A 21,008-nucleotide genomic window follows, 5' to 3' on the forward strand; every position below is an offset into this window, starting at 1 on the left:
AAATTTCCTTTCATATAAACCTTTTGCTGACAATAATGAACACAACAAAGTAACCAAATCGGTCAGGAAGTTCTCAGTTGATGCGGCAATTTATTTTTATTTATACTTATTTACTGGTCTTGCGGTCACCGCTACTTAACTGCAAAGACAACATAAAGCTATCGTAATGCATCACAAGTAAATTAGTATAAGTTTCCGAACTGCATCGCTACCAGTAAGTGACCTATATGTTCTTTACCAAACAAAACCTGTGAACAAAAAAGATGGGACCAAAGGAAAGAAACACGAAATTAGAACAGCCCTTACTTGGTTGCAGCGAGGACAATAATTTTTTAAAATCCTTGTTTGCAATAGATCACATTTACAAATGGCGTTCGAAGACATAGTAGCCCAGGAGAGCACAGCCCCGTACCGGCGAGTGTAGGATCGACAAACTCAATCGCTGCACATGCAGCGAGGTACATCTTCCACTGACACAGTTGACTACGGCTGCAGTACACCAGGGTACGCGGGAAATAGCGCTCTTAAGTTTTATGGGCAGAGTTTTCGTTTACCATGTGCTTATAGGGCGTTAGTCGCGATGTCACAGATCTGATGTCACAGTCAGAAAGATACGTACCTAAAGACTGGAAAATTGATCAAGTCACACCAATACCCAAAAAGGGAAGTAGCAGTAATCCGGTGAATTACAGACCTATATTACTAACGTCGATTTGCAGTAGGGTTTTAGAACATATACTGTATACGAACATTATCAAGTACTTCAAAGAAAACGATTTATTGACATATAGTCAAAATGGTTCAAATGGCTCTGAGCACTGTGGGACTTAACATCGGTGGTCATCAGTCCCCTCGAACTTAGAACTACTTAAACCTAACTAACCTAAGGACATCACACACATCCACGCCTGAGGCAGGATTCGAACCTGCGGCCGTAGCGGTCACGCGGTTCCAGACTGAAGCGCCTAGAACCGCACGGCCACACCGGACTGCACGGATTCAGAAACTATCGTTCCTGTGAAACACAACTAGCTCTTTACACTCATGAAGTAATAAGTGCTATCGACAGGGGATGTCAAATTGATTCCATATTTTTAGATTTCCAGAAGGCTTTCGACACCGTTCCTCACAAGCGTCTTCTAATTAAACTGCGTACCTACGGAGTATCGCCTCAGTTGTGCGACTGGATTCGCGATTTACTGTCAGAACGGTAACAGTTCGTAGTAATAGACGGAAAGTCATCGAGTAAAACCAGAAGTAGTATCCGGCGTTCCCCAAGGAAGTGTTATAGGCCCTCTATTGTTCCTGATCTATATTAATGACACAGGTGACAATCTGACTAGCAGTCTTAGATTGTTTGCAGATGATGCTGTCATTTACCGTCTTGTAAAATCATCAGATGATCAAAAGGACTTGCAAAATGATTTAGATAGGATATCGGTATGGTGCGAAAAGTGACAGTTGACCCTGAATAAAGAAAAGTGCGAAGTTATTCACATGATTACTAAAAGAAATCAGCTACATTTCGATTACGCGATAAGTCACACAAATCTGAGGGCTGTAAATTCAACTAAATACTTAGGGATTATAATTACAAATAACCTAAATTGTAACGATCACATAGATAACATTGTGGGTAAAGCAAACCAAAGACTGCGATTCATTGGCAGAAGACTTAGAAGGTGCAACAGGTCTACCAAAGAGACTGCTTACACTACGCTTGTCCGCCATATTCTGGAATTCTGCTGTGCGGTGTGGGATCCGCATCAGGTGGGACTGACGGATGACATTGAAAAAGTACAAAGAAGGGCAGCTCGTTTTGTATTATCGCGAAATAGGGGAGATAGTGTCACAGGCATGATACGTGAATTGGAGTGGCAATCATTAAAACAAAGGCGTTTTTCGTTGCGACGGGATCTTCTCATCAAATTTCAATCAACAGTTTTCTCCTCCGATTGCGAAAACATTCTGTTGTCACCCACCTACATAGGGAGAAATGATCATCACGATAAAATAAGAGAAATCAGGGCTCGCACGGAAAAATGTAAGTGCTCGTTTTTCCCGCGTGCCGTTCGAGAGTGGAACGGTAGAGAGACAGCATGAAGATGATTCATTGAACCCTCTGCCAGGCACTTTATTGTGAATAGCAGACTAATCACGTAGATGTAGATGTAGATGTAGAAATGGTACAGGCATACCGATGACATAGTTTGTGGTTCTATCAGGCTGTAATAAAATTTGTTGTTAAAGGAGTTGTGTTCCCCGACGACCAGCTAGCGTAGTTCAATGTGCAACGCGCTAGGTCGAAAATAAAGGGATGAAGATTAGGATTTAACGTCCCGTTGACGTGTAGGTTATTAGAGACGGAGCATAGGTTGCAATGTTTCAAAGATGGGGATGGAATCGGCCGTGTCCTTTCGAAGGAACCATCCGGCAGTTACCTGGAGAGATATAGGGAAATCACGGGAAACCGAAGTCCGGATGGCCGGTCGCGGAATTGAATCGTCGTCCTGCGAAATGCGAGTCCAGTGTGCTAACCACTGCGCCATCTCGCTCGGGCGCTAGCGTGAGAGACAGGGAGGCCAGTGAGATCCGCATCGAACTGTGGATCGAATTCACACGATAGTTTAATCATGGATGGCCAGATGCATATACGAGGGCTGAGTATGGTTTGTAGGCGATTTTCCATGTTCTTTAAGAGAGTAGTTGTCCGGTCCCCGATCTCAGGAAACAAACGACCACGAAAAAAGGGAAAATAATAATTTGAAAAAAGAAATGAAAAAAGCGTTCTCTACTACGGCATAAATTTTAATAAGACAGAAATTTTATTTACGGATCCTCTCGTTATTTCTTGGTAGAACAGTTTCATATTTAAATTTGAACGACAAGTAATAAGGAAACAAGTCCTCCAGCCAGCTACACGAGGAACCCACTAGAAGAACGCCTACTAGTTTTCGGCTTATTAGGCCATCTTCATGAAACAACTGAGAAGTGTGTGAAAGGGACATCAGTTCTTATGTAACCAAAAATTATAAGCAAAGATACTATCCCCTGCATAGGGTGTTGTGCACCAAAATTTTTTCTTAACGTTTAAATTATTATTTACACAATGGACAAGGTTAAGCACGATAAGTAATTAAACTGCATAATGTTAAAAATTAAATGGCTATTACGTTACATTTTGTGAGGTCTTGAGATTGGCTGAGACGATGTTAACCTGAGCACTCTTCATTTATATCGTGCAGCAAAACATGTTTTTTAACATTGTAAACTAAACTTTACGCAATGGACAGTATTATTCACAATGTTACAATATTACAGATTATATGATTGTGACGGCATAATTTGCGAGATCGCGACATTGGATGAGAACTATCTAACTGAGCACCAATAAGGTTTGTTGTGCAACAAACACGTTTTATATTATAAATAATATTTTTATGTAGTGGGCAATATTAAACCAGTACAGGGGTAAAATATACAGTAGTAAAATATTACAAGTTTTCTGTTGAAGGAGCCGGCCGAAGTGGCCGCGCGGTTCTGGCGCTGCAGTCTGGAACCGCGAGACCGCTACGGTCGCACGTTCGAATCCTGCCTCGGGCATGGATGTGTGTAATGTCCTTAGGTTAGTTAGGTTTAACTAGTTCTAAGTTCTAGGGGACTAATGACCTCAGCAGTTGAGTCCCATAGTGCTCAGAGCCATTTGAACCATATTCTGTTGAAGGTTATGGAGTCAGCATGGTAAGGAACAGGAAATTAGATTGTGTTTCGATTTTGTATAGCAGTATGTGTCATTGTTGCGGTTTATGGGTATGTGGTTGGTAGATTGCACCTTGTGAACCTGAAAAGTGGGGATGCGTTCCCCTGCAACTAATCATTTAGAATAGGTGCACTTGGGGATTTTCAGCTACATGTCTGTTTACCTTAAGTGCTTCTGACAGCCTTAATCTTCCTTTGTTGGCTATACGTAGTACCTGCGCGTGGACTTAGTATTTGTGTCCTTCCCTCAGCGCGTGTTCGGCAAAGGTTGCGTTCTTGTTGAGTCAGCCTGGTTGTTATGGCCCTGCTGTCTGATCAATATACAGTTTGTTGCTGTCATTGCAAGTAATTTTGTAAAGTCCACAGCGACTTAATAAATCCTATTGAACAACAAGGACAACATACCGGGTGTTCAGAAAGTAACTACGCAGTGGCATGTTCTGGTGTGCTAAGTAATGGCTGATACGGTTGTCAATTATTAATGCAACATTTTCCATTGTTTAACATATTTCAACCATATTTGACCAGGTATTTGTATTTTTTCGCAGGTCTGGTTTGACTGAAGACCAAACCTCTTGTGTGACATCATTGTGATCCAGGTCATCATGCTGACGATTGAACAAAGAGTTTTTCTTGTGGAGCATGTGTTCCGCAATGGAGACAATTTTACCTCAGCAGTTCCCAGTGGTGAACATGCTTAATCGCAATGCTATACGGAACCTCATCACCAAGTTTCGAGATACCGGAAGCGCTCGTAATGCTCCAAAGTTAGGCAGGCCATTCACATCCACATCCGAAGAGAGGTGGTGGAGGTGCAAGACTTGAAGCTGCAAAGTCCAAGGAAATCGGTTAGGCGACTAGCTCAGCAGGCCCACGTGTCCTTGGGTGCCGCTCACAAGATTGTCAGTTTATGTATCCGTACAAAATGTCGGTCGTGCATAAACTGAGAGACACCGATCGCCCGGCGCGTATGAACTTCTGCAACTGGTTTCTGTTCTGCAGGGCAATGGTGAGGGGATTCTTTACACAATGTTTTTCACTGATGCATGGTTTCACTTCTCCGGTTGCGGGAATAACGAGAATATTCGTATGTTGAATATGGAGAATCAGCATGAATTTAAGATGTCCCCACTGCATGATCAAAATATTGGTGTTCGGTGCGCCCTGACTCGTAAACGCATCATTGGGCCGATCTTCTTTTAGAGACACCATAAATGCAGAACGGTATTGCACCTGCATTCTAGAGCCCTTCCTAGGTGAACTGAATGAGGACGAAATTAAGAATGCCTGGTTCCAACAGGATGGGGCGACTGCACATACCGCCCACAAGGCGATGAAAATTTTAAAGGACATCTTCGGTGATCGCATCACCTCTCGATGACTCTGGCCTCCGCATTTACCCGACTTGGCAGCACCGAATTATTTTCTATGTGGTATGTTGAAGGGAAAGACCTGTGAAGGCAATCCGCACATCATACAAGAACTCCAAGCTACACTGACACGTCACATTCGGAACCGAGGCCAACGAGAAAGACAGGCCGTGGCGCGTACGTCACGAAGGTAGTCCTGAACTCGCTTGCTCGCTCAGCTCAACAGACAAAATGCTTTTCTAAACGTGTTAACTCGCAGCTGGGCGTGTAAGTACTAACGAGAATTGCATCTTCCACTGGAATCTGCTATTATGAAGTCTTACTGATTAACAGTACTACAGAAAAATTTAATTTAAGATCAATAATCAATATAAATGGTATAACGGCTTGTTTCTAGCATTTAGTTCAAAAATGGTTCAAATGGCTGTGAGCACTATGGGACTTAACTTCTGAGGTCATCAGTCCCCTAGAACGTAGAACTACTTAAACCTAACTAACCTACGGACATCACACACATCCATGCCCGAGGCAGGATTCGAACCTGCGACCGTAGCGGTCGCGCGGTTCCTGACTGTAGCGCCTAGAACCGCTCGGCCACCCCGTCCGGCTAACATTTAGTCTCTTCTGCTTAGCAGTACTCATTACATGCTGGAAGTGGTGCCTTACGTAACTGACAATCATTTTAGTATGCTTTTATTTTATTGTACGCCAGTACAGCCGTAACAAATTATAAGTAGGCCCATGGACTTTCCATCATTATAGAACCAATTACAGTAAGATCCCGTAATAGCGGATTCCAGTAGAAGATTCAGTTTTTGTTTGTACGGACACGCCTAGTTACGAGCTAACAGGTGTGGAAACGTAGTTTGTCTGCTGATTTGAGTGAGCGAGCGAGTGCAGGACTACCTTCGTGACGTACACGCGGCGGCCTGTCTTTCTCGTAGGCCTCGTTCGGAACATCACTCCGGATGTTCACGTCACATTCGGAACATCACTCCGGATGTTCTGGCCAACGTCTTCAAGAACATGCAGAAACGCGTGCAATTGTGTTTTCAAGTTCAGGGGATCACTTCCAGCATCTCTTATAACTTGCATGACTTTAATCCGGCGAGTTATGAGCTGCAGAGTTAGTTATTGAACACCCTGTAGAGTCTCCATTGTGCAAAGTGTAGTTTCAACGTAAAGAAACAAGCTTGATGCACAACACTCTAAGTAAGTGACTATATCTTTGCTTAATTTTTTGGCTATCTAAGAGCCAGTGTCCCTTTCACTCGCTGGTCAAGTGGCCGGTGTGGCCGAGCGGTTCTAGGCACTTCAGTCTGGAACCGCGCTGCTGCTACGGTCGCAGGTTCGAATCCTGCCTCGGGCATGGATGTGTGTGATGTCCTTCGGTTAGTTAGGTTTAAGTAGTTCTAGGTTCTAGGGGACTGATGAACTGAGATGTTAAGTCACATAGTGCTCAGAGCCATTTGAACCACTTTTTGTTTCCTGGTTCAAATGACTCTGAGCACTATGGGACTTAACATCTGTGTTCATCAGTCCCCTAGAACTTAGAACTACTTAAACCTAAGGACATCACACACATCCATGCCCGAGGCAGGATTCGAACCTGCGACTGTAGCAGTCGCACGGTTCCGGACTGAGCGCCTTAACCGCGAGACCACCGCGGCCGGCTTTTGTTTCCTGAAAATGGCCTGAGAAGCAGAAAACTAGTTTGAAAGAAACAAAATCAGCAGAAAAAAAAACAGCGTACTTAATATTCACCCTTAAAAAAAGAGAGAAATTTGCCTGCTGCTACTGTAGAACAGTAACTTGGGTAATAAGTACGTGTACTATAAGTGTCTAAATTAATGTTCGTGTCGGAGTTCGTGGCACACTGATTTTTACAGCGGGGTATGGAACTTACCTGTGACTGGCGTGTCGCTGCGCTGTACGCCGGTGCGTGGTGCGTGTGTCAAGGAGCAGCGGAGCGGCTCATTCGCTGGTGCGGTACGCGGGGCGGCGGCGGGGCGGCTGTTTGCCAGCTGCCAGCCGCCTTTGATGCCGGATTACAGGTGACGCTGCTGACGGCGCCGCTGACGCTGCAGGCCGGCTCGCCTGCTGAGCCGAGCCCGGCCGCTGACGTCGCGGGCCGCGCAATCAGCTTAACGCGCCGCGCCACATCGCGTCTCCTGGCGCACGCCCCCTCTTTACGCACGGAGTGCGGCCGCAATGCGAGGGAAGTGGTCTCAACGCTTAACTCCGTGGGCAACTAATCTCAAAAATTAAAAGTAGTCATCAGCAACCGAAGATCTAACGTGACACTCATTCCCTACGCGTAACTGTTACAGGTGGTATGTCGCTGTCTTCCTCTGGACTTACTCAACAGGCCATATGAGGAACCTACAAGGGGAACGAAGATAAGAGTTTCTACGTCTACATCCACATACGTACTCCACAAGCCAGCGTATGGTGCTTGGCGGACGGCATCTTGCGCCACCACTAGGCATTTCCTGTCCTGTTTCAATCGCAAACAGAGCGAGGGAAAACTTCTATCTATATGTCTCCGTGTGCTTCTTCTTCTTCTTGTGGGTCATCTTCGCTGGCCCCGATTCTCCGCCTTCAGTCGCCATCGTCTTCTGTCTTTGCTTTCCTCAACGTTCACATTCCCTGCTTCCACTGTCTCCTCCACATCACTTTGCCAGTTGCACCGTGGGCGACCACTTTTCTTCCGGTGGGTGGTATCCATAGCAGCATCCTATGTGGCAGCGTCTTCAGTCACCCCATTCACGTGGCCAAACCACATTAGCTGATTTTGTCGGACGTCGTCACAAATATCCCTATCCATTTTCATCCTTCGTTATATTACGTCATTTCTTATCCTATCCATCCTAGTTCAGCTTGAGCTTCGTCTTAAGTAATCAGTCTTTTGCTAACGTCCCTGGGCTATGCTCCATACAAAACTAAACTCTTGAAAGTAATCTTATACATTCGCTTCTTAGTTGTACTTCTTCTTTTTGTTCTACGGAACAGAGTATAGCCCTTGTTACTGCTCGTCCTGTATTAATCCTACTAGTGGTTTTATCACTGCTTGTGCCCTCTTTATTAAAAGATACCCCAAGATATTTTGCCTTTTCCACAACTACTACTACTTCTCCAAATTACTAACTTTTCATGTTTCAAAGGCCAAGTATTCACATTTATTCATCTTCACCTTCAGGATAGCCTTACTGTTTTTCTTTCTAGCTCTCTTATCATATAGCTTAGATCATCTTCATTTTCGGTTAGTACAATCTAGACATCCGCAAAATACAAGCTAAATATTTTACTGTCCTCTACTGCCATTGCAATAACCTGGCATTTTCTACTCCAAATCTACAGGATTGGTCCTGGATGCAGCTTAAAGAAGGTCGGTGACAGCCCACATCCCTGCCGCAGACTCTTATTCACCGCGAATTCTTCTGCCCTTCTGTTTCCAATCCTCACGCTCTCTATGTCATTTTCATACAATACATGTGGCTCCGTACGAGCCCTAAATTCTCTTATCTTCATGGTTTTACACGAATTATTCGCCGGCTGCAGCAGAATCGTTCTGCATTCGGCTTTAAATGCCGGTTCTCTAAATTTTCTCAGTAGTGTTCCTCGAAGAGAACGTCGCCTCTCCTCCAGGGATGTAGAGGGTGATTATAATTAAATTTAAACTTTCAAACAGCTGTAGAAATAACACCACTGCTCAGAATGACATCAAAGTGCAACAGAATACTATCGGAGATGGGGGAAAACACATGGCAGAAGAAAATAAATAAATGCAAAGTGTAGCAATAGATGGCGCTGTAAGCATCATGATTCAGTAGTGATCGACTATAAATGACAAATGAATCATACAACAATGCCTAGGGTGTACTTTCGACGTTAAGCAAACTGTACTATTCAGTGTGCAAGGATTTACAGCTGTGATACCATTAGTTACGTTCACCACGGCAAGGTCATATCACATCGGATAGGAAAAATCGGGTTGTAATTGTCCTGAGGTCAAAACAGCATAAAAAGCATTAATCACATCGGTTTTTAATTTGCCTGAAGCTAAAAACCGCATAAGAAGCATCAATCAGAATCAAATCGGATTATTAATTTCCGTGTGACCGCCGCAAAAACATGTTCAATATGTTGTCCAATATGCTGTCCAACGTTTTCTGCAACAAGTTGAAATCGAGAAACAGCATGTTCTACAACTGATCGAAGTGTTTTCTGGGTCACGTTCAGAACGTGTTGCGCAATGCGTGCTTTCAATGCAGCCAAGTTTGCAAATCGGAAAACTAAACACAACATCTTTCAAATAGCCCCACAGCAGAAGTCATGTGGATTAAGGTAAGGTGATCGGGACGGCCTGGTTGTAGGGTAATGGCAGCTGATAATTCTAGCATTTCCGAAATGACCGTTCAGCAGCTGCTTAAGTCCATATGCTATGTGTGGAAGTGCGCTATCTTGCATAAAAATAATCGCATCCGCACATCCACGCTGCTGGAGAGTTGGAATGCATAGCGCTTACCAGAGACGGTACAGGTAACAGGACCGGAAGCAACTGTCTCTTCGCAAAAATATGGCCCTGTGATAAATGATGCCGTAAACCCGCACCACACAGTGACCTTTTCAGGTTGAAGTGGTACTACTTGATTTACGCGTGAATTTTCCGTTGCCCATATTCGACAATTCTGTGTGTTGACATATCCTTTCAGATGGAAGTGTGCATCCAACAGTCCACAAAATCTTTCACGGCCAGTCATAGTCCACTTCCATGTGAGCAAGAAATTGTAAAGCAGAGGTCTCTCTTTCTGGCAGGTCAACAGGAAGCAACACGTGCACATGGGTAATTATGACTGGATGACAAAGAAGTATGTTTCATAGGGTTTTACACGCAGTACTCACGGGTATGTCCAATGCTTGGGCAATTCTCCGTGCACTACATGTTTGCACCCCACCACTCGTCTCCTCCTGCATTGTTATGTCCACTGCGCCCACTGACGTCGAATCAATTCATTTCCTCCCTCTACCAGGTTGCACACCAAAAGAACCCTGTTTTCGAATTTACGAATCATTTTCTCCAGACCCACGGCAGTCATAGGACCAACGTCTTTTTTCAAACCCTTCAGTGTCCGCAACTTGAGCAGAGCGACATGTATCCAGTCATCATTCTTGTAATACAGCTTTACAAGCCGAGCGCGATCTTACATTTGGAAAGTCATGGCGAACGTCGCAGACGCGAAAGGAGGAAAAGCCGGGTACCCAGTTCGGTTTTACCAAATTCAATGGGTCGTTCTCATGACAGGTGTTTTCATTTATACGAGTATATTCTGAAACATAGAGGGCCATCTATTGATCAATTTTCACACTACTTGTTTCTTCTGGCATATGTTTTTCCCCTTCTCCGATAACATTCCACTACAATTTGATGTCATTCTGACCAGTGGTGTTGTTTCTACAGAGTTTTGAAAGTTTAACTTTAATTATAATCACCCTGTATAAAGAGAATTGCAGCGGTCCTGTCACTCTTCCCTGGGTCACTACTCACGATATCCTTGTGTCTGGTGTACATTCGCACGTTGAGGACAACGTACTGTGTCCTGTTATTTAAGAATTCTTCGAGCAACTCTCATGTCTGAAAATCTATTCCGTTAATTCGAACCTTCGTAAACAGTCTGCTGTTGGGCACCGTGTCAAACGCTTTAAGGAAATCCAGGAACATGGAATTTCCCTGTTGCCCCTCTTACCTAGAGCGTGGGATATCATGTGAGATAAAGGCAAGCTGAGTTTCAAACGAACTGTGCTTCGCTGAATTGGGGACAGAATGATTTCCGTCTCAAGCGAATTTATTACATTCGAACTGAGAATATGTTCAGGAATTCTGCAGAAAACCGATGTTCACAACATTGACCTGTAATTTTGCGAGTCCGTTTTATTACCTTTCTTATATTCAGGAGTCACACGCATAATTTTTCAATCGCTTCGGACTTTGCGGAGGCCGAGAGCTTCGCAAGAAATATATGGTTCCAGTGCCGTAGAGTATGTAAAACCGAATACGATTCCATCCAGACCTGGTGACTTATTTGTTTTCAACTTTGTCAGTTGTTTCTGTACGCCAGGGTGGACTATTACTACAGTATGTCCTCCATAAGGGGTTTTAACGATTTCCTAAACGTGATGTTGAAAACTTCAGCTTTCTACTGCCACACCAGAGTGGCAACGAGTGACTGGATAGAAGCCCCGGCCCAATTATCGATTTTACGTAGGACCAGAATTTCCTCGGATTCTCGTAAGATCTTTTGCTAAGGTATAACGATGGTAACAGTTGTAGGCATCCTATCGAGAATGAGGCGACGAAAGACTGTACACAAGCTCTGCTTAAGGAAGAATGGGGAAGGTAGATGATCGTGTCCTTTTCAAAGGAATCGTCCCAGCATTTGCCTTAAGCGATTTAAGGAAATAAAGGAAAACCTAAATCTGGATGGCAGGAAGAGGATATGAACCGTCTTCTTTCAGAATGCGAGTCCATTGTGCTAACCACTGCGCTACTCAGCACGGATTTCTGTAGATTCCAAACCACAGAGAAATAAGAGATAAAATCCTAGTAATGGCCAGGAATCCAGCTAGCGGAATAGGATTATTTTTCTTTTTTTGCCTTTTTATTTCAAAATTTTGTTTGTTGGACCACATTACCTCCCGTTAGGACCTTTACATTCGCTCAGCTTATTTGGCTTTTTGACCTGGCTTTCGTTTCTTTTATCTTCTTTGTTAGAACTTAAGAATTGTACTGAAAGACAAAGAAATCAAATGGCGTAAGTGTTTATTTTGAAAACTGTAGCCTGGAACTTTACCACTGGGCCACAGAGCCACCCTCTTAAAGAATATGTATGGAAAATAACAAAAAAATTGCTGACAGTATCTTCCAAAGGCATTCACAGTCTTCGACTCACTTGTACAGGTTATTTTACTTTCAGTTAGACTGCTGGACATTGCGGCAGTAAGGACGACATAAAAATAAGTAACTGAACAACGCAGAGTAATCAGCTGGCACGCAGTGCGTTTTAGAAAGACTCGTCTTCTACACGAATAAGTGCAGAAACTTGGTGTCAATTTTAATTTACGTGTAGAACCGCAAAGTTTTTATTTTCAAAAGTATCATTTTAATGGGGTATACTTTTGCAAGAACGCATATACCATCTTGGGGTACTTTTCAAAATTACTTTCAAGATCTTCTAGGACCCTACGAGAAAGCGATCAGGTGACCTCGGAGCCAATGGTACACTGTGAGAGCAGTACGGTCTTTCCGCTGTATGAAGTGAAGTGCCGTAGTCTCCACAAAATCAAGCCCTATAGTTGAAGCTGCAGTGCATTTGTCGGAAAACTGAGCACCAAGAGCGCTTTGGCGTTGCGTTACCACCATCTTGACTCTATGCACGTTGGATAATTAATGAACCAGCAAACAATCTGTACAATTACGAGTCCTCCCAGCAACAAAATGAAGTGGAAACCTAAAACTGGCCTAAGGTAAACTTTTAGTTTGGATGTATAAGTTAAGATGTAGCCTCTGTTTTATTCTGCTAGATATTTGGGGCGTATTTTTCCTTATGTACCTAAACTAAATTTCAAGCCGCGCGGTGTGAGGCGTCTAGACACGGTCCGCGGGTCTCTCCCCGTCGGAGGTTCGAGTCGTCCCTCGGGCATGGGTGTGTGTGTGTCGTCCTTAGCGTAAGTTAGTTTAAGTTAGATTAAATAGTGTGTAAGCTTACGGACCGATGACCTCAACAGTTTGGTCCCATAACACCTTACCATAAATTTCCAAATTTGTAAAAGTTCAAATGAGTCATAGTTGTACGTTGCTGGTTCATGCGTTGCCAGTAGGGTCTCATCTCATTTTTCAACAAGCCCCGGCTCCACTGTAGTGCCAACTTCGTATAAACGTATTTCTTAAAAACAAGTTGCCTCAAAGAAGCGGTCCTATTGATGTCGCTCTTTAGTATCACCCTGAAAGGTCGTCTAATTTGTCAGCACGTGATTATTTTCTTGTGCGGTTTTCTGTAAGAAATCGTCTAAGTGCCTAATTTTCAACAACTTTGTGTAGCTACGACGTTGCCTAGTGGCTCCAATGAGTGAGGCAACTGAAGAACTGTCACAAAAGTATCAAAAAGAGTTTGTTTAACGTCTGGATGTTTGTTGTGCACCAGGCAGACGGCGTACTGAAAGGTAAGTGAAAACTTTGATTCCAAGCGCAAGTGTAAAAAGTACCACAATGTTATATATGCATCGGCGTAAAAGCTATATCCTTGTAAAATCGGGTAGTACTACGTGAAGTTAAAATTTACTGCAGGTTTCCTTCTCCATATAGTGTTCTGAAGTCAGATGAATCTTGTTGATACACTGTACAGGGTGATTCCGTGGTGAAGTTACAAACTTTCAGGAATGATGAAGAAGGCTGAATGCATGAACTTTGGCTAAGAGACTCTTGTCAGGAAACCACCGACTCGAAAGCAGTTGAATACATGTACCGGCACTGTTGTTGCTAAGACTGTAGCGTAGGCAACTTTTAGAGATGGTAGTGTGGACCAAAACAAGAAATGCGTACCTTAAGAGCTAGTAGCCCTTCTTCATTTTCGATAATGTGGAAAACTTCTCTTCTACTAGAGCTCCTTAGTTTTCATGTTTTTGGAGTAGGTAGTACGGGCCAAAACAAGAAAAAAAAATATCTGGTCAATATGGGATCTAAAATGTACACCATAAGGGCTATAGGCAAATTTACAGTGGAAGAGGTGTGTTTCACAGTAGAGAAGATGAACAAGTAGTCACAACTGTAAAGGTCTGCATTTTACAGTCCATATTTAGTGCACATGTGTATTTTCCTTTTTTGGTCCGTACTAGTTCCTCAAAAAATATCGAAACCAAAGAGGTTGCAGTAGCAAATCCAAAAATATCAGCATTAAAAGTTTTGCTTTACGGGGGATGAACCATGTAAGTCAGTTTTTCGGGGAAAGAAGCAAGCAAGTCAGTGGTGAGGAGAGGGCACAGCGAACAGAATTCTAATGCTATCTCTCACACAAGTAAGGTGGAGGCAACGAAAAACAAAAAGAAGTTGGTTATCTGCATCCACTTCGCAAAAAGGATCTCTGCCAAATGCAGCAACCAAGGACGTTTGCTTTGAGCGGTAACTTTTAATATATTTCATCAATGTCCATGTTCTTGCAACAGGTGGATCATTCTTTTATGGTTATCCTGAAAGCATTGCAAAAAAGGGTGTATATGAAGTAATGTCACTCATTTTTCACTTAATCATTCATGACTACGATGAGGATACTGAAGAGCTCTGTATATTTCGTGACACTACTGATGTTCAAACTAAGATTTTCACCATCTTATGCTTCATTCATTATGTCACTCTCTATCAAACGAGTGGTCTGAAGAAGATTAAAATTATATTCCATGAGCATGGATATTCCTACTCAGAGAAAGATAAAAATGTTGGCGCGTGGAACGCAAAGGCACTGATGGAAACACTTAAGATTTTCAAGGAAACGGTGTTGCATTCCCTTTCGCTGTGGTTAGTGCTAAGAAAGAATTGGTGTTAGAGTAGAAACCACAACTGGACTCAAAATATGCTGTAAAATGTCATTTCAAAATGCGGACTATTAACATAACATCATCTCAATAAAACCACAGTATGATGAAATATCAACCGACTTATCATAGAGTAATGTAAAGCCTCCCCTGTGGCCTATAGGGCAACGCTCACCAGATGTGGTGGGCACCGGGGAGAGAGAGAGGACCGTCAAAGGCTAAGGAAGAGAACCCCGACAGAAAACTCCTGTGAGCTCGACCCCTGTCAAAGGGCAGCCTTCCCATACAGATAGGTCTATGGGCCGATAACCCATGAAGCTGAAGTCAGCATATCACAGAAACTGCAACAGTGAATACCAGTAATGGGACGGATTTAAAGGTGACAACTTTATCAGTGAAAAAGGTGACATGAATAGGGTTCTGGAACATGAGAACAAAGTGGCACACAGGAAAACAAACGGAAGTGGTACAAGAAATGGAACGATACAGATTAGAAATTTTTGGATAAAGCGAAAAGGGAATTACTGGATTGTGAGAAAGAAAGATAAAGGAAGGGCATATTATCGTTTACTATGGAAGAAAGGATGAAACCCACAGTGAAGAAACTGTACCAATACTAGACCGGAGAGCAAAGCAGTCTTCGATAGAGTGGCACCCAATTACAGAGAGAATCATAGTAACTCGCTTTGCAGGAGGGTAAGACCAGTAACCATTGTACGATGTTACGCACCAACAGGAATGTCTGAGGATGAAGAGAAAGACAAGTTTTACAGCAAACTCCAGAGACGCTACAAAAAATCCAAAAAGAGGTATCCGCCTGCTGATTGGTGTTTTTAACGGAAAAATTGGGACAGACAACCATCGGATAGACATATTGTCGGGCAGCTTGGGTTGGGCATCCGAAATGACAATAGACTTACAGACTTGTGCAGTATGTTTAACCTGGTCACTGGAGGTTCCATTTACATCCGTAAAGAGTGTCATAAAGAGTCGTGGGTTTCACCAGACGGCAGAACAGAGTACCAGGTAGACCATTTTGCTATTAGCAGGACCTGGCGAAGATCATTCCTAAACGTGAGGAATAAAAGCAGAGCAAGTGTCTGTAGCGACCACCACCTTACGCTAGCAAGATTCCGTCTAAAAACAACTGCACGCAAGAGAAATTGAGGGCAGAAGAGGATCAGGTTTAACTTGTTGAACAATACAAAAATCCGAAACGAGTAAACGACCCAACTGTGAAACCGTTTTGAAGTGCTTAGCAGAGGAATCGAAGAGAACAACATTGAAGGTCAGTGGGATACAGTGAAACCGACCTATGCACAGACTCCTGTAGAAATTCTTTGAAAAAAGGGCCACGGCAGACAATAATGGATTTCTGACCATACTTGGGATGCAATAGAGCAGAGAAGAAAGGTTAAACTCCGGCTAAACTGCGCACTGACAAGGGAAGTAAAAGAACACATCCGACAGGAACTCTGAACATTAAATAGAGTGGTGAAGAGGAGTTTCAGAAAAGGTAAGGGAACCTTCATCATTCATCTCGCAGCTATGGCGGAGGCAGCAGCTAACAGAAGAAATAGCAAACCCTACATAATACCACAAGCAACTGTCATATAAGAAATTTGGTGGTAGAAACCAATCAATGACAAGCAAGAAAAATTACTTACAAATCGAGAAGACCAAATACAGAAGTGGAAATAACATTTTGAGAACCTTCTGAACCGTGAAACTATAGATTACTCTGTAACTCAGCTGAATGTGGAGGGAAAGGACTCTCACAAGATATGTCGATTAATGTAGAACCACCATCAGAAGAAGAAATCGCTGAAGTAGCCCAACAAATAAAAAAATGAGAAAGCTCCGGGCCTGGGAACATCACTTCAGAGTTACTCAAAGTAAATCTCTCTATAACAGCGGAAATTTTACATGCACTCCTGACAGACATATGGATGAATGAAAAAGTACGAAATGATTGGAACAGAGACATGTTCATCAAGCTCCCCTAGCAAGGAGACCTGTTGGCTTGTGTAACTGGAGAGTCATCACATTTCTGTCAGTCCCAAGGAAGATCCTCTCGCGGATAACCCTAAATAGGATAAAAGCGTATCCAGACAAATAAACAAGAAGAGAACAAGCAGGATTCAGGAAAGGTGGTTCTTGCATTTACCAGATAAACACCTTTAAAATAATAGCTGAACATTCATATGAATACCAATCGTCACTTTGCATGCTTTATGTGACTTCTAAGAGGCATCCGACAGAATAAACGGAACAAAAATATGGAGCTCACTGAAAACTTTTGGAATTTCCAAGAAAAAAACTGCTCTTGTCAGGAGCGTGTATGAAAACTACACGTGCCAGGTTCAACATCAAGGTCTTCTTTCAGACCGAATAGCAGAGAAAACAGAGGTTAAGCAAGGCTGCATGCTCTCACCGATGCTGTTTAACATAGCACTGAATCTTGTAATGAGGCAAGCAATGGATTAAATGAGAGGAATAAAATGGAGGAATGGAATCAGCAAAATCTAAAAGACCTAGATCTTGCAGATGACCTTTGCCTCCTATTCCACAGTCTCAACGTTATGAAAGACAAATTAGAAGCTGTGTAAACTGCGGCGAAGGATGTAGGTTTGAAAATGAATGCCCAAGGAGAGAAAATACATTCGGGAAAATGAAAACAACACCGCAGAGCCTAAGCTTGGGAGTCAAGTAATCGAAAGGATGGATAAGTCTTGCTACCTCGGAATCATGATTACACCATATGTTGGTGCAACGAAGACTGTTTTACAACTCTCCGCTCTGTCTGATGATCAAAGGACGTTACACTGAGGACCACACTGCGGGTATTTGAAACTAATGTAAACTCGGTGCCTCTACATCTATGTGAAACACGGAAAGTGATAAAGCAGCTAATCCACAATCTGTAGACGTTCAGCGACAGATGTCTCGGGAACATCCTGGGGGTACGGTGGCCAAATGTCATCCCTGGGAAAGAATCAACCAGAAACCAAGTGAACTAGAAATAAGAAGCAGGAAGTGTCGATGGTTAGGACATACGCTCAAGAGACCTAATGCACATGTAGAGACGGAAGCACTTTATTGGATCCCACAGGGACGGCGGAGACATGGAGACGATTAGCTGAAGCAGAAGCACAACAGCAGGAAATAGGATGGTACTAAGTGAAAATACTAACAGAAGACAGGACAAGATGGCGATTTTTGTTGTAGTCCTATGCTCCGCATAAGGAGTTACAGGAATTAATAATATATAATAATGCAAACTTCTGTCACAAGGACCCTATGGGAATGTCAACCAACTAATGGGCTGTTTGAACTGCTCATATCTGCTTATAACAGTATGTTTAACTTCAGAATTCCTTATATTTCTAACGCACAGTAGCTTTTCATTTATCTTTTGTTCGCCGAAATCCCACTAACGCAATTCCGTAATTTATTCTAGATCTCTTTCCTGTTTACAGTCTAAAATACAACTATTTGGGAAGATTGATGAAGTTTTGGCATCATCTACGCGTTTTAAAGCGTCGCTTCCAGAGCGGGGTAGTGCGTCGTCCCCGGATCGAGTGTTGGTCGAATCCATCTGGTTGATCAACGGCGCGAGTCTTTGTGCCGGCCAGCCTAGATGTGATTTTTAGGCAGTTTCCAACATCCCACAAGCTGAACACAAGGATGGTACCCAAGTCTCGCGTCAGTTACACGAGGGTCAAACAATTAGAAAGCTTTCGCTCACTTTCATGACCACACCCAGATAGGTGGAGTAACAGGGTGGCTACAGGAATGTAATCCGGCCGCCCGTTGAACTTACCATGCCAAATCGATTAATAACCATCCAGACCATACACCGATGCGGTACCAAGGCACAAGAAAAGGAAGAAAGTGCTGTGAGGATTTTCAGTCAGCGCCTCTCACCTAAATAAGCATAGTTTGGTTACTCTCGGACTATTATCATAACAAGAAATTCTTTTATTCGTTATTGTTATGGAGATATTGCGTCCGTTTCGCCTGACTTACCTAATTTTTTGTCATGTCGTGTGACTGCATTTTGGAAAATTCATTCATTCTGGGAACACATCGGATGCCAATAACACATTAGATGCATCCAAGATATTTAATTTATGAATTAAAAATTATTTTATGTAGTTATATTTACAAAATAACACTTCAGACATTAAAATCGCTTTTCCTCAACTTTAATAAAATTGACTTACCTTCTTCTCTTCCCCGACCCTTGTATGAAAAGCAGCCCATTTCGTCACAGGACCGTTTACTCGGCGCGCTTATTAAATCATTTGGCAGACACTAAAAGACAGGCAGTGAGCATCACGAAGAGGTTTACTATTGATACTCCGAAAGAGTACGCCAATGTCACTCTCCAACGGAACTGCAAAGGGGAGAACAGGCAGTGGTGCCAGAAGTACCCTCCGCCACACTTCATAACGTGGACTGTGCAGTTGTAGATCTGACACTCTGATCAGGATCGCTTTACCGGCTAATACGCGACGAAACCCACCTGAAAAAGCTACGCTGACCGCCGACCATGCCTTTCTCAGCCATTATGGTAAGCGACATGGAGGGATTGGTGTCAGTAACCAGCTCTTCCAGCCGTTGTCAGCTTTCCAGGCCATACAGCCGCTCCTTTTAAATTCAACAACTTTTCAGTTGGCGTCACAAGACAGTATGCATCCCGTTCCAGTCGTCCTACCAGGAAAAAATAAATTCGTGCGGTACGGGAAATCGAGCCCACATGCTTCGCACGCCAATGAGACACGATACTATTCAAATAAGGAGCCAGAACACGACCAGCATTAATCTAAATAAATATACTAGAATCATTTTAAGAAAACGTCCCTGTCTTGTAAAGAACGAGTCTTAGGAATAAGGAGTGGTGCTCCAATCCCTGTTACACCTAAGATTTTGAAGCCCCCACAAATGGTGAGAACGTTGTTTCCTTGTTCAGATATGGCGTTAAAGCCATATTATCTGGGAAAAGATGAGATATCCTTAAGACACTTTTTTAACCCGTGAGATGCCATTTAAGTGAAACTTCTCCTGGAGTTTCTCTGACCGTCTTCGAAAATCTATTGCGAATGTCTAAATACTCCAACCACTTCATTAATATCGCTAAGAGAACAATTCTGGGCCGGAGGTAGGAAGCGATGAAACAATATTTGAACGCGATAACGTACACTAGCTCCGCCGCCTTTCTGACTACCAATAGCGGACTGCATAACCAGCTCCGTGTAGCTAACAGGGTAACATGGAGAGGATATTCCAGAAGAACGAAATATTGTGAACATCAGGCGCAGACCGCTTGACCAATCACTGCCAGCGCATCATCATCGAACCTTCCAGAAGGCGGCATGGGCAAAGCACACAGTGTAAATATGATCTTACCTTAGTGAAGAGAAGGATAGTGCCAGCACTGAGCGGATGACGCTCGTCCGTAGGGTCCGGTTCAAAAAAATGGTTCAAATGGCTCTGAGCACTATGGGACTCAACTGCTGTGGTCATAAGTCCCCTAGAACTTAGAACTAATTAAACCTAACTAACCTAAGGACATCACACACATCCATGCCCGAGGCAGGATTCGACCCTGCGACCGTAGCGGTCGTGTGGTTCCGGACTGCAGCGCCTTTAACCGCTCGGCCACTCCGGCCGGCTGATGCGTAGGGTCCGGACTTACTAAGTTTCGCTAACTTCAGCCAATGTAGGACACTCAGCAGACTTAGAGAATGAAGAGTTTGTCAGTTATAGATGGAAAACTGTAAACAGGAATGACTGCCAGGTGTACTTCCAGGAAATACACTCCTGAAAATGGAAAAAAGAACACATTGACACCGGTGTGTCAGACCCACCATACTTGCTCCGGACACTGCGAGAGGGCTGTACAAGCAATGATCACACGCACGGCACAGTGGACACACCAGGAACCGCGGTGTTGGCCGTCGAATGGCGCTAGCTGCGCAGTATTTGTGCACCGCCGCCGTCAGTGTCAGCCAGTTTGCCGTGGCATACGGAGCTCCATCGCAGTCTTTAACACTGGTAGCATGCCGCGACAGCGTGGACGTGAACCGTATGTGCAGTTGACGGACTTTGAGCGAGGGCGTATAGTGGGCATGCGGGAGGCCGGGTGGACGTACCGCCGAATTGCTCAACACGTGGGGCGTGAGGTCTCCACAGTACATCGATGTTGTCGCCAGTGGTCGGCGGAAGGTGCACGTGCCCGTCGACCTGGGACCGGACCGCAGCGACGCATGGATGCACGCCAAGACCGTA

General features: G+C 43.7%; 1 protein-coding gene across 1 annotated transcript in view; it reads right to left on the minus strand.

Moving 5' to 3' along the window:
* LOC126481904 (uncharacterized) overlaps positions 1-18,980 on the minus strand; it is a 120,702-nt gene extending 101,722 nt beyond the window's left edge. Inside the window, exons 1-2 of the mRNA XM_050105861.1 lie at positions 18,941-18,980; positions 7,036-7,164 (exon numbers count right to left, since the gene is read on the minus strand). Coding sequence (XP_049961818.1) covers positions 7,036-7,164; positions 18,941-18,980 — 169 coding nt within the window. The remainder of the gene's footprint in view (positions 1-7,035; positions 7,165-18,940) is intronic.
* Positions 18,981-21,008: the final 2,028 nt, after the last annotated feature.

Source organism: Schistocerca serialis, chromosome 5, assembly GCF_023864345.2.
Source record: "Schistocerca serialis cubense isolate TAMUIC-IGC-003099 chromosome 5, iqSchSeri2.2, whole genome shotgun sequence".
Taxonomy (NCBI): Eukaryota; Metazoa; Arthropoda; class Insecta; order Orthoptera; family Acrididae; genus Schistocerca; species Schistocerca serialis.